General features: G+C 38.0%; 2 protein-coding genes and 1 long non-coding RNA gene across 4 annotated transcripts in view; 1 reads left to right on the plus strand and 2 right to left on the minus strand.

The window, feature by feature from the left end:
* Positions 1–25,235, plus strand: part of LOC117943305 — an 83,329-nt gene that overhangs the window by 47,656 nt on the left and 10,438 nt on the right. For both annotated transcript variants that reach the window (XR_004656331.1, XR_004656332.1), the window contains exon 4: positions 4,999–5,278. This is a non-coding gene — a long non-coding RNA (uncharacterized LOC117943305). The remainder of the gene's footprint in view (positions 1–4,998; positions 5,279–25,235) is intronic.
* On the minus strand, positions 3,545–14,411 carry LOC117943301 (immunoglobulin-like and fibronectin type III domain-containing protein 1). The gene is made up of 24 exons (XM_034869348.1): positions 14,066–14,411; positions 12,053–12,126; positions 11,746–11,868; positions 11,503–11,639; positions 11,256–11,355; positions 11,111–11,152; positions 10,983–11,028; positions 10,700–10,883; positions 10,472–10,585; positions 10,162–10,324; positions 9,724–9,996; positions 9,128–9,616; positions 8,901–9,025; positions 8,549–8,690; positions 8,112–8,405; positions 7,698–7,994; positions 7,047–7,226; positions 6,801–6,929; positions 6,405–6,713; positions 6,226–6,311; positions 5,920–6,112; positions 4,976–5,272; positions 4,147–4,473; positions 3,545–4,044 (listed from the first exon to the last, which is right to left on the minus strand). Exons 2-24 carry the CDS (start codon positions 12,102–12,104, stop codon positions 4,040–4,042), a joined length of 4,107 nt encoding a protein of 1,368 aa, XP_034725239.1. The 5' UTR covers positions 12,105–12,126; positions 14,066–14,411; the 3' UTR covers positions 3,545–4,039.
* The window catches only part of LOC117943304 (immunoglobulin-like and fibronectin type III domain-containing protein 1), a 25,300-nt gene continuing 15,373 nt past the window's right edge, over positions 15,309–25,235 (minus strand). The window contains exons 12-23 of the mRNA XM_034869354.1: positions 21,587–21,711; positions 21,287–21,428; positions 20,874–21,167; positions 20,428–20,724; positions 19,461–19,640; positions 19,214–19,342; positions 18,826–19,134; positions 17,937–18,022; positions 17,661–17,853; positions 17,264–17,560; positions 16,571–16,897; positions 15,309–16,442 (exon numbers count right to left, since the gene is read on the minus strand). Of these exons, the coding sequence (XP_034725245.1) occupies positions 16,438–16,442; positions 16,571–16,897; positions 17,264–17,560; positions 17,661–17,853; positions 17,937–18,022; positions 18,826–19,134; positions 19,214–19,342; positions 19,461–19,640; positions 20,428–20,724; positions 20,874–21,167; positions 21,287–21,428; positions 21,587–21,711 (2,384 nt within the window). The 3' untranslated portion in view covers positions 15,309–16,437. The remainder of the gene's footprint in view (positions 16,443–16,570; positions 16,898–17,263; positions 17,561–17,660; positions 17,854–17,936; positions 18,023–18,825; positions 19,135–19,213; positions 19,343–19,460; positions 19,641–20,427; positions 20,725–20,873; positions 21,168–21,286; positions 21,429–21,586; positions 21,712–25,235) is intronic.

A 25,235-nucleotide genomic window follows, 5' to 3' on the forward strand; every position in this document is an offset into this window, starting at 1 on the left:
GTGGGCCACATACTTGTCTTGGGAGTGGCAGTGAACAAATCTGTCCTCGAATCTACAAGCAGAAAAAAATCGTTTTGTGAGCCTTTACTAAAAACAAAGCAGGAAACTACTGTCTCTTATTCAAGGCAATGGCCAACAACAATCTGTTATGTAATAAAGGCAGTAATAGGGAGTTAGTATTAGGCACCATGGTTTATCTGAAACTAATTTAAATGTAACATTGGTTCAGCAAAAGGCTTTCTCATAAATGTTCTTAAGGTATTCTATAAAAGACCTGCCTTACTGTCGCCATTATACCAAATGGAGGAAAACAAACACTAACACATCCCACCACATGCTCGATCTACAAAAGACAGGTTGCAGGTCCACTAGTATTTAATTTGCTCTTTATTAACCACAAGGCTGCACAGTCCCAATTGTATTAGCTTGGTATATGACCAGCTGGGAGTTGATTGTTGTTTTAATAGATGGCTGAAATGAAATAATGTGATGCCAGTCTTTTATTTATATATTTTTAAGCATATCAGGCTTCAAGGCAGCTCTTATGTTCCCTCTTTATATTTTACCTGTAAATCTGATTTTATTTGTCAACATTATTAAGGAAAATAATTGGATTTAATTGGATGGAACAGTTTTGTTGTTACTTTACTGCTACTGGCCAGCTCTACTTTTTTTTACTTTGTTTGCAGGCTGGATTCACAGGTAATAAGATTTATGATTATTTAGCAAAAGTGATTAAGGACAGAGCAGCAAACATCTGCATTCCATTGCAGATTCTCTGTTGTTGCATTCTACAACAGAGAATTCAGCATTGCCGGGTCAGAGCTGCGTGATAAGAAAAAGAAAATAATCTTCAAATGAAATTGGATTTTATTTTGCTAGTAATATTAAAAATGCGAAATGGCACGGAGAAGTACGTTTTAATAATATATATGTTGTACACACAATTCACCTTGAGGATATTGACTTACATAAGTCATTCAGGTTCCTTATGGAGTCTGGGTTGCTGGCACGTCAAACCACAACTCTGTTATTGTGGTCTTAGGAATAACAGAGCAATGCTTAGTTTGAGCACGACTATGTGTGTGTGGGTATTTCAAGCGGAGTAATAAAAGCAGATGCATAACTGTAGGAACTATGACTTTTCTCCGCCATGGGAAGCTGATATGAGAGGCTTACCATTATGCAAGGCATTTATTGCAAAAGGTCACAAGTCAGGAGCTTTGAATTCTGCCCTGCAATACACAACATAATTAATCTACATTAAAAGTGTAATTTTCTGGCCAAGTGGTGAAAGATTATGGACAGCATCCAGTTTTTTATGTTGTCAAAAGGAAAATGTCTTTTTATTTGTCAGATTGAAGGAAACCTCTTTTGTTCATTACAGTATGATTAAAATCAGCCAATATGTGTAATGTATTTCTAGGGTGTTACTACAAGCAATTCCGAAATACTATTGGCATGTGGTTAGTGGCTTTTAAATGTCAACGCCTAGAACTATAAACCCCCAGTAAAGAGTTCTCTCTAAAATAACAGGATGCCATGTGGCCACTAATATAAGTGGTTCCTAGGACCTAATACAGGAAGATGCTCAGTTGTTTGCAGGGTTGCACTTAGATATGCACATTACCTTTAATCATATATGACTTTCCATAATATCTTCTGAAATCATTGCAAACACTTGCTCACAGTAAAAGAGAAATTTGAAGCCAGTTTGCAATGCATAAGCAGTGCATGTGAAGTAACATAATGGTTAGGCATAATAAATTCTTCACAGTATGTCATAGATATGGAATGTAATACATAGCAGGAACTAAGCCACATTATAGTCCAGTACTGGTTAATAAGTAAAGCTCCAACTTATTATTATGAGCATAATTACTTGATTATTGTGTAAAAAAAAAATTGAACTTTAGATTTCTTTGGCGAGTATTCTAGTTACAGGATGATGAATGGTTAGATTGCACCTGGAGTCAACAATTAAAATGAGCAGAGACAAGGCCAGTGCCCGAGTCTGTATAGTGACATTTTACAACAGAAATTGTAGCCAGGACATGTGTTTGGGGTTGTTTGTTTGTTAGCTGCGCTAGAGGCGTGGCTCTATGGATGGCAACATCGGTTTGTTGATCTGCCACTTTGGTCCAGAACGAAACAACCTTAAAAGGGCCAGTGTGTAATGTGTGTAGTTGTTTATTCTCCAAATCCTTGTTGCTTGTTCTCAAACTTGTCCTTTTCCATAAATATTAACCACCACCATCAATTCCAAGTATTCCTTTTGGCTTGAAATTTTACATTTGGATTTGCATGAACTGGGGTAGAAGCTCGATATGTGTGTGCCATCTTGAAATATTTTAGCCTGTAAGGGACATACATGACATACTACTCCGCCTTTCGCATTTTCTCTGTCACATGATAAACTCACAGCTGCTGCTAATCTGCTAATGGGTCTCGTTGCTTCCCGACCCAGGCAAGCTCGAAGAAGCGAACATGGAGGACCACACATACTCAAAATCCAAATTTCAGGAACAGGAGTCTTCTTCACCCAGAAAAATAAAAAGGATATTGAAAAAAGCAAGAGAACGGCTTATTGAAGCGTGAAAGCTACCGTAGTTGTAATACTTACTTTGAACTGCGTGGTGCGAGACAGACCTTTAAGATAGGTTCCGTACCGCGAGACTCCCAAGAAATCACATGACCCGCGGGAGTCCCGAAAAATCCTCACCCTCTAGTTCATAGCGTGCAGTTCACTGTGGCGCAGACCACTCTTTTTCTCTGTTGAAGTGAGTCGGGAATCCAACATTAAAACTTAATTTTACTTTTAATGATATTAAACAAAGAGAAATGTTCTCTGTTGTCTTGTAATGGACATAAATTGATGCTAGAGAAGCCTACTCCCTTATTTATAGCAGCAATTCATAAAATGCAGAGATGAAGAAAAGAGCAATGGTCATTACATAATCATCTGTTGAGTTTTTGATGGTAATGTATTTGTGCTTTAGAACGTAATCAATGTGAAACAATAAAATACATTAAAATAAGCTTTATTTCTCTTTGTCTACTGTAAAATGACAAATTCAAGTACAAAACATATGGTCTCAACATTTGGTCAGACACTGCCAGAAAATACTTGGTTATGTTTTAACCTTGGTTCTCTGAGTGAGGAGACTCTCTCTCCTCCATACATATGGAATAAGTAACAGTATAACTGTTAGTTACACAGGAGAGAGGACAAGAGAAGAAAACCTTTCAGTGCTCATTTTGGGACTTTTGATTAAACAAATGCCTGTTTTTCCAGTCTTATTTCTTCATTGTAGTACTCTGTAAAATAGTGTTACAATGTCGTCACGATCACATGAACCCAATCTCGTGTCTCGTCTCGTGAGCTAGGTGTCTCATCACACCCCAAGTGCCTATATACAGCCTTACAGAGCCACTAGAGTGTCTGTAGACTCTTAGTCTTGGTGTATATTAAGTTACTACCCCATGACTACATTAGGATTAAAGATAGACAAGTAAAACAGTTCCCTGTTGCACAGGCAAGGATTTATTTATTTTGGCACAGTGATTAATAATACTTGACATACAAACACTAAGACATTAGACATATTGTCATATCTTCAATTTCCCATGAGGTCAGAACTTCAGAGAAGCCAGCTCATTTTCTCTTACTCAGAACACAGCAGAGGAAACTATAATCACAGCTCTGGAAAAATAAATTAAAGTTGATCAATAAATAACGTGTTTGGGTGCAAGATGAGCACATCATTATTGTTGAATCTTGGATGTGTCCTCTTTGCGTCCACTAGATAAATTGACTTTAAATAAATTGATAAACTTTGCACTCAATTACAAAAAAATCAAGTTTTACAATTTAAATCTGTCCCATTTGTTAATGGTGCTTGAAAACATTTGTGGATAGTCATCAAGAGCTTTTCTGTTTGTTTTTTTCTTCTCCGCCGTTGTAAAATTGGCAAGTCCTTTATATTCAATACTTTTCATAGGACAGGCATCTTCAGGAGTTAAGGCCAGCTGCATCATCCTAATCTAAAGAAGGAGGGAGATTAAAGATATAATGTTAATATTCAAACATAAAGCCGGAGAATTAGAACTCAGAAATGTAACAAATCTAGTTAATCGTGTATTTACCTTCAACAACAAGTTTAGTTGAACACTCTACTCTGCCCAGAGTGTTTTCTGCAGTGACTGTGTAATCCCCACTGTCCTTGGCCCCAACGCGGAGTATCACCATAGAACAGACCCCACATGTGTTAGTGATGTAGTAGTTAGTGTTGGTGTTGAGGCTAATATTATTCTTGTACCAGGTGACATAAGGTTTGGGGTTTCCTGTCACTGCACAGCTCATGTAGCACTCGTAGCTCTCTGGACTTTTGTGCATTTTCAGTGGAACTGAGAATGAGGGAGGTGTTTCAAAGTTGCAGTTTTTAGAGACAGGAAGGTTCAGAGAAAATGTTTCTGGAGGGAAGAAAAATTAACTTTAACAAAAGTTAAAAGGGTGGTAATATAAAAATATGCAGCAATATCATTTTAAGGTAAACAAAACTGTCATTGATATTCAACAGTTTGCCATACACACACTTCAATTTGCCACTTTAATATGTCATATTTCTCTCTCTCTCTCTCTCTCTCTCTCCCCCCCCCCCCCCCCCCCCCCCTCCCAACTGGTTGTGTCAGATGGCCACCCACCAAGAGCCTGGCTCTGTCAGAGGTTTCTGAATGTTAAAAGGTAGTTTTTCTTTACCGCTGTTGCACCAAAGCTTTCTCTTAGGGGCAATATTTGTGTCTATGTGAATTATAGATTGTGGTTATCTGTGTGTGTCCTGAGATAACATCTGCTATGATTTGACACCCATTTTTAGTTGATTGTCTAATTGACTAACAAACTAAATGTTTCAAATTAGTACACAGTTTTATAATAATAATAATAACATTCATGCATCATATTTGTTAAACCTGCCTGTTTTTCTCTTCACTTCCCAGATGGTGGACTCAGCGGGCTCGGAAATCCCCATGTCATTCTTAGTGTAGACCCGGAACTTATACTCCCTTCCCGGCATGATGTTGATGACCGTGAACTTGTTATTGAAGAGACGGTCTGCCACAGTCTGCCAATTACGCTTAACAGAATCATGCTTGGTGATCATGTAGTGCAGCCTGTCGTCTTTCGTCTCATCTGGAGAGGGAGTCCAGGAGATCGTCACGGTTCCCGACACGTTCTCCTCCAGCTCCACGGGGCCTGGGGGCTTGGGGTCATCTACAGGTAGGTACAGGTAGGATAGATTATTAATGTCTTGCTATTAGTCATACTCTCCTTAAACTTTCCCTACACATCCCTGAAGTCCAAAGTGTACAACAAATATAGTATACATAACACTTGATTATTTTTGCATCTTTGCACTGCATAGAACAAAAATATTTTAAAAGGTTGAATTAGCAATTCTGTAATTTGAGTACCTCTTTTGCTCCAGTCAGAAACCAAAGCAACCTCAGATCACAGTGCAAAACCATGAACCTATATAACTTTTATTTGTTATGCATTAATCAGAATTTTATTTTTTTCATTGTATCTGTGACTGTCTATTATATTGATATTTTAGGCTAGATATCGTCTTATATTTTGGATATCAAAATATCGCAATATGACACGTGTTGTCTATTCCTGGTTTTAAAGGCTGCATTACAGTAAAGTGATGTCCTTTCTGAACTTACCAAACTGTTCTAGCTGTTCTATTATTTGCCTTTACTCACTTAATCAACATGTCCACGTTACTGTTGATTATCAAAAATCTCATTGTGTAAATATTTTATGAAATCTTCGACCCTACAATATCGCTTCGATCTCGATGGATTTGTTCAACAATTATTCTGACATTTGAATTTCTTCATATTGCCCAACTTTACCTGTGACTCGTATCTCAACACTAGAGGTCTCCTGACCCACAATGTTTTTGACAATGATTGTGTAGACCCCAGTGTCATGGCGCTCTGATGAGGAGATCATTAACTGCGATGACGAGTCTGTGTTGCTCACTGTAACATGCTTGGGAACACAATGACCGTCTTTGAGCCATTTGGTAGCTGGTATTGGCGAGGCCTGCCAACAACAGGAGATACAGAGCTAAGATGTGGGTTTAAACTTTTCAGTAGAGCAGCAGAGAAGTCTCTGATTTTGGTGTGCCTGATGTTTGTATGAATATTATACTGAACCTTAAAGTTGAAGTTGATCCGAGCAGAATTCCCAGCTTTCATTACCACAAAGTTCTTCATTTTTTTGTCAGTAAATTGTGGCCTTACTATAACCATTTGGAGAGAGTTTTAACAGATTAAATTAAGGTAAATTGTATCAAATTCTGACTGCAGACAGTTTACAATTTCCACTTACTCACCTGGAGGAGGCATTGCAATGATGTAGTTGTCCAATTCTTGAGGCTCACCGTCTCCACCCTCATTGGTGGCTACAACTCTTACCCAGTACATGGCCATAGACTTTAGACCCATAATAGTATAGGAGGTCATAACAATATCATTGGAGTTACAGCGACCCCATTCTGGGTTTTCTGCCGGTCTGAGCTCCACAAAGTATCCTTTAGCCTCGTCTTTGACCCCTTCTTCCTCCGTGGGCTTGGACCAGCCCAGCGATAAAGTGGAGTATGTGGAGTCTGTCACCTTCAGGTCAATAACTTTACCAGGTGGCTCTGAAAGTGGAAACATTTAAGTATTGAGATTTGAGCAATTAAGCATTGAGATGATAACAATATAGCTTTCTTTGGCTTATTACTTACTCTTTGGATCTCTTGCAAACACAAATTCAGAAGGTGAACTTGGCTCTCCAGCACCAGAAATGTTGATAGCTGATACACAGAACTCATACTCGATGCCTTCCACAACATCCTTCACTGCATACTTTTTCTCTGTTGGCATGGCAAAAGTATCATTAAGATTATAAAGAAGAATATACAATTTTGTAATTTATTACTTTAACTTTTTGTAATCTATAATTGACAATGCTACATCTATAAACCCTGTACCTTTGATGGGCTCGTCGAGTGGGTTGACATAGCCCCACAGATTACTGCCTTTCTTCCGTTTCTCTACGTTGTATCCCAAAATGTTGGTTCCTCCAGTTTTAGTGGGTGCAGACCAAGCAAGATTGATACAGTCTTTGAAAGCACTAATAATCTTTGGCGTAGAAGGAGGTCCAGGGTAGGCTAAAAGAAGGATGAAATAGAAGAAAAAAAACTGTCACTTTTTAACTGGCTCACACAAAAGGTTGGGAATCTCTCGGCACCTCACAATTCCATTAAGAGACTGATTCAATTCTAAACCGATTAGCGATGCATCTCGATGCAACAATTTTTTTAACGCACATTTCCATGCGTGATTTAAAAAGATTTATTTAGTTTTTCCTTTTTTGCCATTTTTTTTTGCACTCTTGCCTATACTCTAAGTTGTTGTCCATTATTCTATTACTCTTCCCATCACTCTGTTTTCTCATTTGTACATGTCTGGAGACAATTACTTTTATATAAAAATCAACACATAAAAAAAAAGTAATAATCAATTAATAACTTATCAGAATTGAGCATCGAATCATTTTAGAGAGAATCGCAATGCTTCTAAGAGTCAATTATTTCTCCTACCCCTACAACACATGTCAGTGTGCTGGTAGGAAGGCTCACCCTTTGTCCCTGCCTGAATGTCATCCGTTTCCATCATTTCACTGATGCCTTGATCAGTTTCCGCCCTGATGTGGTAGCAGTACTTTCTTCCATGATCCACATCAATGTCTCTGTATTTAGCCTCTGGGCCAATCTTGCCTAATTTTTTCCAGCTGTTTCGGCCAATTTGTTGGCGCTCCAGGATGTAGTCTGTGATAGGGGAACCGCCGTTGTCTTTGGGAACCCTCCATTTGAAGTCAATGCAAGCGGCCGAACTTTCAATGATTTCCACAGGGCCAAGAGGTGGTGTTGGTTTATCTGCAGTACAGCAAATTCATAAAGAACAACCACAGTTATATCCACATCTTGAATTATATACATATGACTTTTTTACAGAAGAACATGCAGTTCTTAACATGTAGCATACAACGATACCTAACACAACGAGCTGAGAGATGGCCTCAGTTGTTCCACATTCATTTTTAATCTTGATCCTAATTTCTCCTGTGGTTTTGCGTTGGCACTTGGTTAGCAGCACACGGCTGTGTGAGGAAGATTTCTCGATTTTGATATGGTTGTCCTCCAACAGCTCTTCATCGTCGTTATACCACTGGATCTTCATGGGCTCCCGGCCAACAAAGGATAGCTTGAAGGCTGCATCTTTCCCAGTTTTGATTATGACAGGTTTTATGAACTCGGAGAGGTCATCGGCGTTAATTCTTGGAGGATCTAGCAGGAAAAACACAATTTCTTTTTCACACTAAGACTTTTATTGCTGACCTGAAAAGAATATTGTTTTAGACATTTTCACAGTGGTTACCTGTCTGTGTTGCTTTAGTTGGAGTATCTCAAATTAGTTCTGATTACAATACCTTCAACAGTTAACACAGCTTCTGTTTTACGCCCATCAGCTTCACATCGGTACTTCCCAGAATCCTCTTCTTTGCAGTTCTTGATAATTAGTTTGCGGTAAGTCCCATCTTTAACAATACAGATATCATCTGTTGCTGTTATCTGAAATAAACACACACACACACACACACACACACACACACACAAAGTGAAAACCATACCGGTGTTGCTCTTGCTTCTGGTAACTGATGATTTGCTGTTTGGTGGTTCATGCTGATAATGCAGTACGACTTAACTATTTCATGAGAACACACACTCCTAAACGCACTTAAAGAAAGCTTAAAGATGAAAGCCATACCAGCTCTTTCTTACCTCATTCCCATTTTTGTACCAGGCTGCTTCACAGTCCTCACTGCTCAGCTGGCAGACCAGTTCTGTGTCAGTACCAAGGATTGCGGTTACATCTGACAGTCCACTGGTGAAGTATACTCCTGGGTCTAAATGGAAATACCTCACATTACTAACCTTGTTGTTAACTGGGAACAGGAATATATAAACTACAAAGCAGTACAGTGTGAATACTGTGTTCTGATGCATACCAATGACTGTTTCAGGGACAAGTGGGCCTGCTCTGACTCGATGTCGTTTCTCTTGAACAGGCTCCTCTTCTTCAGCATCTTCAGCAGATGCCTCTCCCTCCTTTGCTTGTAACTTTTCCATGGGTTCTGATGATGTGGCGTCATCAGAACCCTCTTCTTTGTCATCTTTATCCTCTTCCTCCTCAACAGTGGTTGCTTCAGCTTTATCTGCGCATTGTCCAACTTCCGCCTTGACCTTTTTATTTGCCTTTGCCTTTGCTTTGGCTTCTGGTTCGGCTTTAGCTTTGGCTTCTCTTTCCGGCTTCTCAGGTGCAGCTGCAGCAGCTGCTGCTTCTGCCTCCGCCTTTGCCTTTGCAATCAACTCCTCCCTATCTTTCTGTACCTTAGCACGTTGCTCCTCAGCAATCTTCAAAAGTTCAGCTCCACCACCACCTGCTCTGGTTGTTTTGCGAGCTTTCTTCTTTCCTTTTGGGGTTGGTTCACTGTCAGCTAATAAAAAATACACAGTACCGGGACATGTTTAATGCTTCCTGAGACATTTTCAATATCTGAATGAACAGTCTGAAAATATCCAATTTAAAATGTGTAAAGGGTACCTTCCACTATAAGCCAGGCATTGCAAGAGTTTTGTCCAGTCACAGCCGCATAAATTCCTTTGTCCAATAGCTTGCAGTCCTTCACCACCAATGTGTGAATCAGCATGTCTTCTGACACAATGATGTCATACTTGTCTCCTTGCTCTACTGGGGCACTCTTTCCCGTCCAATTTATCTTTTTCAAGGGATGAGAGGTGACACACTCAAACACAGCGTCTTCTCTTTCCTGTGCTTTCACATCTTGAATCTTGACCAAGAACTCCACAGGGGGAACTAGACGAAGCACAAACATATTATTAACAGCCCAAAATGGCATTTCAAATTTCCTGTCACAAGGCAACTCGAGTAGCAATCGTAGCTCTTTTTGGAATGTGGTATTGGCATTGGGTACACATTACAGTCAAGTTTGTAGATGATTAATTTGGCACATTATCTTACGTTTGAAGTCAGTTGAGAAGATCTTAACTCCATCAACCTCCACTTGGTATAATCCTGCATCGTCTGGGTCAACACCATTGATGCTAAACACAAACTTCTTTCCCACTTGCTTCAGTCCATGTTTTGTTTCTGCATCCACATCAAACGGAATCATAACTCCATCCTGTTTAAATATAAGCAGTCATAAACGTAGAACCTTAGTTGAGTGTGCATGTTAATGGTTCCGTGTTCCAGAATATCTAACACGACTTTCAGTATTTTTATTTTCACCATTGAGAAAACAGTTAATCTTTAAAATGAAACATCTCACCTTGTACATGAAGATTTTGCTGGTAGGGTCTTTCAGTGTCATTTCAAGTTCAAACTCTGCACCACCATCATCTTTCAATTCAATGGGCTTTAGGTTGCATAGTCTTTCAACAACCTATAGTAATTGGAATTAGTAAAAAAAGTTTTATAGTTTGTTTCATTTATTTAAATATAGATGCCAAGCTGTGTAGGTGCATTATACTTACATTTAGATTATTATATAACGTACCTTTTCTTGCTCTTGCTCCCTTTCTATCTTCTTCTCACTTAGTTTTTTTAGCATCCCACGAAAATCAGTGACACCATACTGAGCACAGATGGACTCATAATCTTTCTTGTCTGCACTCATCAACAGTTCCCAAAAACGTTCATCAATTTCTGGTTTCTTCTCTTCTTTTGCGTCAAGGTCAACCCTTCGGAAAGAAAAAAACTTTAAGGTAATAGTCATAAAGAACAAAGAAACAACAACACTATGTCATGTATTTTTTCCCATTGATAAATCTACTACTTACTTATTTTTTAAGGCCTTTTTGAAGTCCTCAGGTGTCTGTCGAACAGCTACAACAAAGCCAGCAGCAGTTTACAACTTTCATTCAATGACTGACCTAGCATTATTATAGATTAAAGTTAAGCTGTGTACCTGTTCTTGCTTCCTGCATGGCTCGGGTCTTCTTAAAGCCAACTTAAATGGATGAAAAAAAATGCAGTGAAGGGAGACAAATGTTATTCATCCTAATACTTAGTTTTGGTTTGATAGAAGAATGGAATTAAAGTAAGTAACTGACCCTCAATAATATTAAGCGTAGCAGTTACAACCGCTTTTCCATATTCATTTTTGGCAAAACACTTGTAGGTGTCAGCTTGATCCGCTGTTACATCAGGCATCTATCAATCAATACACGATTATCAGTATTTTTGCAAAAAATAGTGAAAGGCAGCCTACTGATCATTCTTATGTATTTATTAATCGCCAGTCTTCTTTAAATTTTAAAGTTATTTGTGTAAGCATCCATTGACACATAGTGATCTCACCTGTAGTTGGTATTCACCAGAACTTGTATCATGGACCATTTTCCACCTTTCGTCATCAATTTCTCCATTATTTCTCACCCAGGTCACAGTCGGTGTTGGTTTGCCAGTAATGACTGCTCTGAAGACTGCACATTTTCCTACAGAAATGGTAGCAGGAACGTACCATAATATCATTATCTGAGATGAAGAACATCAGCACAAAAGCAGGTTTTGCATGTGATTCGAGCTGGTACTTTATCTTACCTTCTTGAATAGTTAGAGCAATGGGTTTCCGAGTGAAATCTGGGGTGGCCATGCCTTCAGGTAGTACTTCCACATACTGCGTGATCATAACTCCAGGCACACTTGACTTCTTTTTAATTCTCACTGGCATTAAATAAGATAAATTGCATTATTTACACACATGAAGAACTTATGTAGGTGTGACATCTTTGATTTAAGTTCATATGTCTCACAAAAGGCTACACTTTATGCATTTAGTTTTGATCACATATTGTTGTTTGGCAGTCATTTGATGTTGAAGATGGGTATTCAAACTCAAGTTACTTACCCTGCCCTGGAGCAGTTGGCTGCTCCTCTTTAGCTTTACGTATTTTAAACATCTTGATTTAGACAACAGCTTCTCTGTTAATGTAAAAACATTAGAATGTGGTTTTAAAACACTTAATAATTTAATAAGGCAACACTGTTTAGTGTTCTTAAAAAAAGATTTTAATTGGTCTTCAATTTGATGGTTGCTTGGATTGTATATTAGGGTTATCTTCTCCCGTATCAATCAATACCCAACATGTACTAAAATTCGTGGAGCAGTCAGCATGGCTTGAAAACTTTTAATAACCATGAGAATTCCCAGAGCGACATGCAGTCAATATATTCCAGATTGTCTGAAAATGTAATGGGGATCACTTATCAGTTCTTTAACTAGTGGCTTAGGGCACTATGCCCTCTTTTACAAAACAATGTTGATGCATTTTTATTAAAGCCTTCAATTACTAATCCCTAATTACAATTAGTATGGTGTATGTTGTGTTGTTTGACATCAGTGTTAAACCATGAGAGTAAGATATTGCAAATGGTGTTAGGAAATCTGAGTTAGTAACTCTATCTGTGCAATAGGCAGGCCTAATTTTTCCAGGTAATAGGTCACATACCTCATAAAACATCTACCATGACTCAGGAAGTGACGCCATTGACTGACTGCAAATGTAACGTTAGTCATAACCATCTTTGTATTTAGGTTTTGCATTGTGTGGTTAAAAATAACCTCTTTTTCCTTTTTCTTTCTTCTACTTCATATTCTATTGTCATTAAATCTAATTTCTTAAACTATAAAATGGTAAATGTTGATGATCAGATATCCCCTTAATCATTTTAAATAATTCCTAATTAACTTCTCCAAAAGAGTATAATATGTCAGATCCAGTCTCCACTCGCCAAAGCAGTGTACGTGAAAAAATGAAATTCTCATTTCGGCAACTATGGAAAAACAAAAGTACACCAAGGTACTATAAGGTAAGTATAAAGTACTTTTGCAAAATTTTTAATCTCAAAGACTGAAAGGGACATATAAACAAAGTGATGTATAGCCTCATGTGTTTAAAACTTACAAAGTGTTTTATTCAGAAATATATAAGTATTTATAATGTAATTTAGATTTTATTTGAGAGGTTAGATTACACATCACTTCTTTATATACCAGTTTGTGATAAAAACTTAAAGGCTCAGGTACTAATGTTAGTACTCTGTTAATCTTCATTTTTAAGATTCATTAGTCTGACAGAGCCTTTCGTTCTTGGATGAAAACGTATAATCACTTACACTATTAATATTGAATTTAATTAAAATACGTTATGCAGAGTCTTGACAGTTGAAGTGTCTGCATATTTAGCAGTTTTGCACACTTGGTGTACTGCTGTGCCTGCTTTGAAACTATATTTGTCTGAGAGAAAAAATAGCTGCCACGGGTTTGAACTGATTTATGAATGTTCTGTCAGGCCATGTCCTAAATCTCAGAGGAACATGGTATAGCAGTGCATATATTTTTACATTGTCATTTTTTTGTGATAACATACAAAAAAGAATATCACATTAAAGCTTGGCAAAGTACTGTAGCAAAGCACTTGTGGCAGGAGGAAAGTGAAGGATCAATTTTAGTTTGAAAATCAGTTACCAATACTGTCTTGCACTTGCACAATTATTACTCTGATCATGGTCTTTTTACTCTTTATATTTATTCCTAATCATGCTTAAACAATTCCGCTTGCCAAAAAACATGTATCTTTAACAACATTTTTACAGCTCATCATATTTGTATTACATTTTAGAGATACTGAACTAATTTAAACTGCTGTTAGCATTCAATAGAAGTTCTCATTTATGCTAACTAGTAAGGTCTCATTACCATGTTTACCAAAGGTTAATACACAGTCAAATGTAAACCAGTGTCATATAAGCACATATAACATATACATGTTTACATAAATTGGCTTACAGAATAAATATGTTGATGAAATGACATATACACGTATTAGGAACTTCCACAGTATTCGAACAATTAACTTACTATTTATTTTTCAAGTGAACTGTTCTCTCGATGTCTGTTGCCGGCCAGGTTCCAGCTGATTCCTGAGTGTGGACTTTTTGTTTTGAGAGGCAATGAAGTATTTCAGAGACACTCAGAGCAACCTAACCCAGTGCTTTTTTACACTGTAGCTCCTGGGGATAGGTTTACTGACATTGACATTGGCCTTTAAGTGCTATAGGTTCCTGAAAAGGGGGCACTAGAGGGAATGCAGGAAGGAAGCTTTCTAATCCCTCCCTCAAAAGTGGAATTTCAGAAGCACGGGGTATTTGGCTGATCTTATTAAAAAGGGAAGTCTCATGAGAAGTGACATAGAGGTGTCATGGGCTGAGCTGCCTCTCCATTTGCTTATCTGTAGATGTAGGCTGCTTGATAATCATCCCAACATTTAACAAGAGGTGAGTGTAATTTAAATCCAGATTTTTTTACTCTTAAGCGCCTTCTATTTGTTTGTTGAAAATGGTAAAAACAATAAATGTTCAGAAATGTTTGAATGAATGGATTTTAGTCTATGTCGAAAAAACAAGACAGTGTGCATAAATGTTCCTGTTTACTATTGCCACTGGACATATCAGACGATAAGTAGAAAAAACAACAACCTAAACATTCTAATACTAATGAGCCAAAGTTATGTTTTACTCTTGTTCTTGTTTAGTCTTGTTAGAATGAAACATAAAAGTACATAAAAGTTACATAGTAGCCTGTACAGTATATTATTTATATATATATATATATATATATATATATATATATATATATATATATATATATATATATATATATATATATACACTGTACATGCTGTATATATATGCCTATATCCTAGCATATATAACATTGTAATAGGCACTTTACTTTGAAACTGAGAGGTGTCATCCTGCACTGGTTTGACATGTTTTAGCCCAGGTTGCAACTGTTGGCCCTCTCTTTTTCAGTGACTCTAAACTTATGTCTGACCTTACAAAAAATATGCCTAAGGGGGTAATACAAGAAGACTGGGCATAAATTATTCACATAAAACTTTATGAAGGTGAACAAGTGGTATGAATTTTGATACTTGCTTGCTTTGATCAAAGACCACCATATATGCTCCAGTTCGTCAACATATATGTAGATTGTATACATCTATATCTATTTTATTTAGTTAGTTAGTTGATTAGTATTTTTGTGAATATATATTTCTAATAGGTGTTAAAAGATATGCTGCTCACATCAAATAGTTCAGTAACAGTATGAAGTCTTTATTTACACTAAACCCACACATGTTCATATGTATAACATACTCCTAACAGTCAGTATCATAAACATGTTTTCATGTCACTATTTGTATCATCTCAGTTTCACTATAAAGGAAGATTGTAAATCTGCAATTACAGAACAACAATTGCAACCAAACAATCACTATACATCTAAAAAAGGTAATTGACACAAGCAGATGCTTTAGACAAACAACTTAAATGAACACTTTAATCAATGCTGCTACACAGTGTCCTGTACTGTAAATACTTTGCTGTTTAACATGCATATATCCACTGTTAAAATATACCAAATTGCACACACTAGTATTTTAAGCTTCCATTTTATTGAGGAGTGCTCAGTTGAAATCAAAACAAACATAACACATTTGTGGCTTTTTTCCAGCAAAGTCTGTTGGCCTAAGACTTTATTTAGTTTAAAGGTGCCCTGCATCACATATTCCATTACTTTGTGGTTATGTTTGAAGTTCTACCATGGGCATGTAAAATTTTTTGCAATAACTGCCTTGGTTACCTTGTTTTGAAGCCATTCTAGTGTGGTGTAGAAAGCCTGCAGGGAGACTCAGCTTGATTTGTGCCAGTTTTATTAATATTTAACAAGCTAAGCTACTTGACTATGATTGGCTAACAGCTAGCCAATGAGAGCCTGGCTATTAGCATCCTTTACCCCGCGCTACTAGGCAAGCTCATGAATTGTAATGAGCTCAGGCAACATGACATCAGACTGACCAGCTTTAATAATTGGCCTGATTCTTCTGCTTATTTCTCTTCAGTGACTAGAGCTGACAGAGGAGATAGCAGTTCATTTTCATATTCACGACATAACAAATATAGACCTAAGAGATTTAAAAAAAATGCAAGGAAAAACAGTTTTGTGTGGCAGGGCACCCTAAACTTTAAATAAATACCAGCCTGTATAGGAATTTGTCATAGTTAACTACCTTTTAAGAAAAGTATTGCTTAAGTATTATCTTAAATAATCATTAATTCTACATTTGATAGAATCTGCTTAACTCTAAAGATGCAGTATGCAATTACCACAACTTGGTTTCTGTAAGCGCTTTAGAACAATTCTTCTAAGATCTTCAGTGTGTTCATTTATTCTGGAAAAAAGACAAAAGCAGTTATTAGTTTCAGATTTCAAAGATCATCACTGTCATGCATAGCAGTGCAGAACATAGTGATACAGTGGCATCTTTAAAATACAGTTACATTCTGGTAACGATTTTACCTCTGACTGTGAGTTTAGTGGTGCACTCCGCCCTCCCCAAAGGACTTTCTGCAACAACTTTGTACTCCCCGAAGTCTTTAGATCCAACCCTCAATATAAGCAGAGAACAGACTCCGCAGGTGTTGGAGATGAAGTAGTTAGTGTTGGTATTCAGACTGATACTGTTGCGGAGCCATGTCACATGAGGTGTTGGATCCCCCTTTACTGCACAGCTCATGTAGCATTCATACCCTTGAGGAGCAGTGTGCATTTTCAGTGGGACAATGAACTTGGGGGGACACTGTAGATCACATGGCTTCGTTTCTGGCATGTTTATAGTAAACTTTTCTGGAAGAAATTAGATTAGCATGACAACAAATTAGAAGTGTAATCACGTAACAGGGGAACATATTTCAACATTAACCTGAGGGTAGTTCTACAGGTACAGTTCTTGACAATATTACAGCATAGCAACATCGGAACAATGTTTAGTTCTGTTTTTGTGCTAACGGATAAAGTGTCATCCAAATGGTTTGGGGTATCAAAATTATATGGATAGAAAAAAACATCTCAAAGATATATGTGTGATGACCAGGTCAAATCGGCCAGATTGATTTTCTGGATATGAACAGACTTAACTCTTGACAAAAGAAGAAAATAAATGTTAAGGGCTGAAACAAGGGTTGATCTTTATATACATAAGCATTGACATACCTTTTTTAACAGGAATAAGCCACTTTTGTGATTCAGAGGGTTTGGAGGCGCCCATGTCATTCTTTGCATAGACTCTGAACTGGTATTCTCTGCCCGGCATTATGTTGCAGACTGTGAATCTGTTGTTGAAGATGTGATCTCCAATGGTGTGCCATGCTGTCTTAGTTGAATCACGCTTGGTCACCATGTAGTGCAGCCTGTCATCACGTTTCTCATCTGGAGATGCAGTCCACGAAACGGTCACTGTGCCAGGCACATTTTCGTCTGTCTCCACGGGACCTGGTGGCTTTGGCTCATCTGGAGTTCAGATACAAAAGTTTTTATTTTTATCTACAGTATATAGAAAAGGAGGAAATCATTCACACAGTAAGAACGTACAGTATTTGACCAAACTCACCTGTGACTCTAATTTCAGTGCTGAATGATTCTTGGCCAACAATATTCTTGACAATAATAGTGTAGATTCCAGTATCTGTGCGCTCAGCAGAAGGAATCAGAAGCTGGGATGTTCCCTCTGAGTTGCTAATGGTCACCTTTTTAGACACCGGCACTCCATCTTTCAGCCAGATGACCTCAGGCCAAGGGGAGGCCTACAAAGAATGGGGAAATATGATTTTGTCAGAGGACAGAAAGAGATTGCTAAATAAGTCTTGTTAATTACTTACTAAATTACCTCAAAGTTAATGTTGAAACGTGCAGAATTTCCTGCTCTCACTACCATGAAACTCTTCATTTTGGCATCCGTGAATCGTGGTCTCACTAAGTAAACAAAAGGGTGAAAGTGCGTCATTATGGCATTTATATTGATCTTGACAATTGCTTTTCCAGGATAAAGGGAAAACCAGAAAAATCACATGATTCCACTGCAAAACTATAAAAATATGAATTATCTTTTTATGTTATAGTAGAATAGGCTGTACCGCAGCAATAATCTGTGGTCTTTATTTGACCTAGACAGTTCTTTTACTGATTCAAACATTGCCCCACCACTATAATTACAACAAATGGACACCAACCAACTAAACTCTTCAAAGGTTTTCATGTGCTTGTGTTGTGTTGGTTAATTTTTTATTTTGTTTAGGTAGGTACCAATACCACCAAAAGTACACAATACTTAGTTGATACCAAAGCTGATACCACGGTGTGTAAAATCAAGCCGTCGTGCAGGGCAACAGAGATGAGACGCTTTGTTTTCCTGTGCTGGTGGGAGTTCTTCCTCTTCTCCAGCAATTAGTGACAAACTAGAACACTTGTAGGCATATACCTCCCCCTGTAGGTCCGGAAGAATTGCATCCCCCGTTACCTACGCTACTGTAGAAAATCGAGTACCGTCACGTTTTCAGAATTTTTAAACCGGAGTACCAGGTCTCTTGACATCCCTACATCATAGCAATTATCTTGATTGTTCAAACCCTGCTTTAATGACCCTGAAGGTAACTCCTAATTGAGTTTGTGGAGTATCTTTTAATTTCTTTATGTTACCTAATGTTACCTAATAACTACTGGGTCTTTCACTTATAAGTATTGATACAGTGGAGTTCTAGTAATCGTAATTTTCTTACCTGGTGGGGGCATGGCAAGGATGTAATTATCCAGCTCCTGTGGCTCACCCTGTCCTCCATCATTAGTAGCAATGACTCTCACCCAATACATGGCCATTGACTTCAAGCCTTTCACTGTATAGAAAGTCAAGGTTATTGCATTTGCATTGCAGCGATCCCATTCTGTATTTTCTGCAGGCCTGATCTCCACAAAATATCCTTTGGCTTCATCCTCAACCCCTTCAATGTCCTTGGGTTCGGTCCAAGACAGAGACAGGGTTGTGTAGGTGGAATCTGTCACTTTAAGGTCTATGACTTTACCAGGAGGCTCTGTAACACAAGATTCATATTCAGTGCTGCAATTGAACTATATGGAGTGTGATAATCACTGTTCTAAATGTCCACCTACTTTTAGGATCTCTGGCAAACACAAACTCAGATGGTGTACTGAATTCACCCGCTCCAGAGCTGTTGATTGCTGACACACGGAATTCGTACTCCATGCCCTCAACAACATCTTTAACGCCGACTCCCTTACCTAGATAGGAGAAATAATAATGCAATATTGGAACTCCAGCAATAAGCATTCACTTATGTGTTGTTACAGACTATTATAACGTGATCAAACAGACATAATGTATGAAGAATAGCGTAACCTTTGATCATGTCATCGGGTGTGCTAACTGCGCCCCACAAGTTGCTGCCCTTCTTGCGTTTTTCAAGTTTGTATCCCAGAATATTGGTTCCTCCAGTGTCAGCTGGTGGAGACCAAGAGAGGTTGATGCAGTTCTTGAAGGCACTTACAACCTTTGGGGCTGATGGAGGTCCAGGGTATGCTGTACACACAAAAGATTGGGTTCTGTAAGTCATTTCTTAGTCAAAAATGTAGAATTGTTTGTGTACTGTGGGAGAATTGATTGTGATGTTAAAATTACACAGGTTTGTTCCAGGGAGACCCAATCACACCTTAAAGTGGGCTCATCCAAATTCATCTGTGTGATCTATTGACATATGTGATGGTAGAGGCTTGGCGATGTGGTAGATAATCACAGGACTGGTTGGTGAACTAACGGCTAACATGTTAGAAAGCCAGGACATGCAAGCGCAATGCAGTCACAATAGCTCTCTGAGCTTCTTTATATTTTGTCTGTAATGTGGCGTTTACTTTCCCCTGCGAAGTCATTCTTAGAATTGTACATTGTTTTATTCAATGCGTTGCTATTGAGGAGTTGCTAACATGACGGTGTTTCATAACTGTCTGAAAATCATGCCTCTTTTGTGGAGCAGAATATACTAGCAATGTTAAATAAAACCGAATGATGCAAAACAACTGGAAAAGTACAGTGGCCAGTTCCATTTTTGGCTCTGCAGTTCTCCATTCTCTTTAAAGGTCAACACTATCAAGACCCATTGCTATTGGTCAATGGTGCAAATTTATGGGTTCACCAGAGTGTAACTCAATGCAGGAGATTTATTTGTATTTTTGCTCCTGTGGAGCTGCCAATCCTTGCTAGCTATTGAAATTAATTTTGCTGTGAAATGATGTGTGGTGTGACCAGCCTTTACTAAAAAAAAGTTGTATTTCTAAGAAAGCATAGTTCTATAATGTTGTTCTGACTTTACCTTTTGTTCCAGCTTGAATGTCCTCTGTTTCCATCAGCTCACTGGTGCCCATTTCAGTTTCCACTCTGATGCGATAGCAGTACCGCCTGCCATGGTCCACATCAGTGTCCCTGTACTTGGCCTCTGGACCAATTGGCCCCAGCTTCTTCCAGGTGTTGCGGCCAACTTGATTCCGTTCAAGGATGTAGTTGCCTATTTTGCAGCCACCACAGTCTTTTGGGGGCCTCCACTTGAATTCAAGTGCAGAAGAGGAGGCTTCAACAATTTCCAGAGGTCCCATTGGAGGAGTGGGTTTATCTTTTAGAAAACAAATTAGCATATAGAATTTGAATTAAACACTTCACCTGAAGTGTAACAAAATTGTATTTAGTTACACAGGTTATTATTTGGTTCACTTACAGTATAACAACACACAAAAAACTGCAAAATAATGTTTGGATACATACCCATTACAACTAACTGGGTGAAGGCCTCAACAGTGCCAAACTCATTTTTGAGTTTTAATTTGACTTCCCCGCTGTCCTTGCGCTGCAGCTTAGTTAGGAACAGAGAGGTACAACCCTCCGAGTGATCAAACTTAATATTTGCTTCTTCTGAAAGCTCTTCCCCCTCAAGGTACCACTGGATTTTTATAGGTTCCCGTCCAACATAAGGTAGCTTGAAGGTAGCTTTTTGTCCCTTTTTCACGGTGGCAGGTTTTTTAAATGCTTCCAGGTCCTCAGTAGAAAATCTGGGTGGGTCTAAAATGATTGGTAAAACAATATAGATTTTTTAAAGCAGTTTCATGCTACAGTATCTACAAGTAGTTATTTACTTGCATAAACTTCAAAACAAAAGCAGTGAACACATTTCTTTTTACCTTCAACAATAATCAAGGACTCTGTCTTCCGCCCATCTGCTTCAAATTTATATTTCCCAGCAAATTCCTCTGTGACTTTGTGAATTTTCAGCCTGTGGAAAGTTCCTTCCTTTGAAATGGTGATACCCTCAGATGATTTAATCTGGAAAAAACAAATGGTACCACAACAAATATGAATGGACTCTCATCAGAAACTCTTTCCTATATGAATACAATAATTGCCAATTCTTGTTTGGCCATATTACTGCCACTATATCAACGCCTATGTTATTCATAATAACCACAACACACTGAGCTTACCTCATCTCCATCTTTGTACCAGATTCCCTCACAGTCTTCGCTGCTCACTTTACACTCCAGCTCTGCTGCTTCTCCAACAATGGCTTTGCAGTCAGAAAGCCCAGCGTGAAAGTGAACTCCTGGGTCTGAGGATTCATCAACCAGTAAGTTATTGAATGCACACGGCCAACAGCTAACATCTTCAAACAAGATGTTGTTTTAAGTTGTTGTAATGCATCCATGTATGTGTACACACTTACCTCACAGACAAACACCACACATTTTATTTCTGTTGATATCATGTATTCTATAATCAATTATAAAACACATGTTAAAATGCAGATGTGTTGTCAAAAAATATCATACTTGAAGAAGTAGTAAGGAATGTAAGACGAGTGCTTTTGGGATTTATTTGAAACTTTTGTCACTGAGTAGCTTGATGACTCGGTCTTGTTTTGTAGTGGTCTTCTTTATCTTGCTCTGATCTTGCAGCCCATAAGAGTACCTTAAGCAAGGCTTTCATTTGCCTCTGTTCACTTAGTTTCTCTCGAAAGAAATGCGTCCTTTTAAAATACAAGAAAAAATCCCACTCAAGACTGGCATTTCCTAGGTCAGTGGAAGAAATGAGCATTTGGTGTGGTTGATCTGAATTCAGTCTTCATTGGGCAGAAATTCATTGTGTGGTCATCCTCCAAAGTTAGCTTGGGTTGTCTTCCATCTTCAAATTATGTAAGAGGGTGTTTACACACACACAGCAGTTTTTGCGTCAAGAATCTGAACAGTTCTGCGTTTTCTCATTTAAATAATTAAACTCAATGCACCGACTCATCCTGCATTAACAATTAGAAAGGCAAGCAACATTGTTAACACGGAGCACAGATGCATTTAAACAATACTTAAACACACACACAAACACACACAAACACACACACACACTCACTCTCTCTCTGAGGTGGATACGTTGTCTGCTTATATCCAACCTGGAGGTCATAGAAATAAAATGATGTAACAAATGCTAAAGTATGTTTAGATTAACTTCACTGTTAAATTGTGTGATATATAGACAAAACCTATTGGTGCAATAGATTTGATAAGCATTTCTTTAAGGCACTCTTAAGGTCTACAAATCCCCTCTTGCTGAGCTTTCTTGTACTTCTAAAAGGCGATTTAACCAATTAGAGTTACAATGCAGCATTCTGCTCAGTTGCCACACACATTTTATGTGTTACCCTTTAACCCCTGGAAAAGTCATCTGCTCATCAAATGACTTTATTCAGCGGCAGTGCTTCCCATGCAGCAGTTAAAGCAGCGCCAGTAATCTTACCACCAACTGTCTCCACGATCAATGGGCCTTGCCGTGCACGGCCTGAACGCATGCCAGCTGCTGCTGGCTCACCGCCGTCCGCACCCTCACCATTTTCAGCAGATTCATCACAGCCTGCTGCTGGCCCGTTTCCATTATCACCACTGGCACCACTCGCTTCTGTGTTTTTTGCTTTTGCAGTTTTAGGGCATATCATCGTAATTACCATCAATCCAATGTTTCTCATTTTCTGTTGGATATGCCTTACAAATAACATCAATGAAAACATAAACAATTACAGACAAAATGTCAACATGGAGCATGAAAAAAGATCAGCAGCAACAACAGATAAAACAAGCATTAGCTTCAATACGGAAGAAGAGGGTGGTGGTAAAGGTGAAGAAAAGATGGGTTCCATAATGGTGCCATTGTGAAGTGGCTTAATATTTTTTAGAGACAAAAACTATGCAACTATAGCTTGAAGTTTAAGTGTTTTACCACAAGGAGTAATACCAAAGACTGGTATGTACTGTAGTATTTCTGTTACTTAAATATCTGTTATGACCAGGTACCTTTTATGTTCTTAGCTTGAAACCATCTTTAGCTAAGTCACCTTTTCCATTTATTTACCCTTAACAAACTTGTATATGAATCAAACAAGGTATTTATGACAACAAAAAGACACACAAGTCTACAAACATAAAAGCACACATAACACAAAACACAAAATATAGAACATATCTATATATATTTAAGTAAATGATTAGATGGAGTAGAATGCTGAAATTAGCATAGCATATACATGCTATTGTGTTTGTTTCTCAGAAGAGGCAGAAAAACAAACAAAGATATAGACATTGTAAAATTGTTTAGATAAATAATGCTCAAAAAATTTTTGACGAAGCAGATCGTGAAAAAGTAAACACTTAAAGCCTAGTGTTTTCCATTGTTCTTGGAATGAAAATGAGCACTTAAATTTCCCGCCTAAACTGTACTGTTTTTTCATGTAGGCTCTAGAACTCCAAGAATGAATGGAAATGACTCTGAATTTATGCTACAATGTCTTATATCCTAGCTAAAGTACATTTTTTTTCACTGAGGCTTAACAAGACCTTTCTTAATTATGTCTTGAAATTTACCCGGCCCACATGGAGCTTTTAGCTACTTGTACGATCGGCAAAGTGAAGCAGTGTAGCACTTTGTAAAGTGTCAGTGTTGTCAGTTTAATTTGGTCAGTGTTATATCAATTTAATGTTAAAAGACCGGGCTGTAGCATTTAGGGGATCTATTGGCAGTAATGGAACACAATATTCTTAATTATGTTTTCATTCGTGTATAAAAACCTTAAACTAAGAATCATTGTGTTTCTCCTCACACTTTGAAGGAGGTATTCAGTTGGTTACAACCTGCAGCCTCACTGCTAGATGCCACTAAACCCTACCCACCGGTCCGTTAATACAGCTGCACCAAAGTTAGGAAGTGTTTAGGATCTCCTTCCGTTTTAATGTCAAAGTAATTTCTCAAATTACTTTAATAGTCAGTAGATTGTCTACAGCATGCATCCTTTGACATCTCTTACCAACAACAGCTTCTGCAACTTCCACATTTTTCTTTTTGGGACGTTTTCCTTTTTCCTGAGAATTTTCACCTTCTTGATATGTGGTTTCTTCATCAATACTATCTCCTATCAGTGATAATAAATAGCCACTTTATTTCAGAATGTCATGCATATTATTAGACTATTGTTGATTGTTGGTTAAATATATTTTTAAAGACATGAAATACAGATTATTAGACATCTATTAATGAATCTGAAAGTTAATGGAAAAGACAAACAGTAACAATATAAAAAGCAAGAGTATTGCAAAATGTAGACAAAAGAAAAAAGTGACATAGCAAAACGACAAGCACAACGAAAAAATACACATACCTTCTACGCTTCTACTGTTAATGATACTTATAACGGCATTTCCAAAAATAAAGACGTTTCTCTAAGAATGTGTTTTGTATTGCATCCTGATGAGCATTAAGGAGACTAACATTTTGGAGAAAAAAATGTCATTAAGTCTGTCAAAATATATTTTAGTAGGAAATACTTTCTTACCTATCACTGTGTCGGGAACAAGTGGACCATCTTTCACACGTTTCTTTTGTTTTCCTTCTCCATCTCCTTCTCCTCCCTCTCCCTCTCCAGCTTCTCCTTCTCCATCTCCTCCTCTTGCTCCTTTTCTTTTACCGTCTTCATCGAAATCTTCCGATGTTCCCAAACATTCTCCAGCTCCGGCCTCAGCCCCGCCCCCAGCTCCACCTTTAGCTCCAGCTCCGGCCTCAGCCCCGCCCCCAGCTCCACCTTTAGCTCCTGCTCCG

This window comes from Etheostoma cragini, chromosome 4, assembly GCF_013103735.1.
Source record: "Etheostoma cragini isolate CJK2018 chromosome 4, CSU_Ecrag_1.0, whole genome shotgun sequence".
Taxonomy (NCBI): Eukaryota; Metazoa; Chordata; class Actinopteri; order Perciformes; family Percidae; genus Etheostoma; species Etheostoma cragini.

What these genes read in the sequence shown, in the direction of transcription:
- LOC117943301 (XM_034869348.1), bottom strand. Translation starts at nt 12,104, where the DNA reads ATGTTTAAAATACGTAAAGCTAAAGAGGAGCAGCCAACTGCTCCAGGG. An exon ending in GGGAGCAAGAGCAAGAAAAG is followed by an intron (nt 10,586 to 10,699) that starts GTACGTTATATA and finishes CAATTACTATAG; the next exon opens with GTTGTTGAAAGACTATGCAA. An exon ending in TGTTGAGATACGAGTCACAG is followed by an intron (nt 5,273 to 5,919) that starts GTAAAGTTGGGC and finishes ACCTACCTGTAG; the next exon opens with ATGACCCCAAGCCCCCAGGC.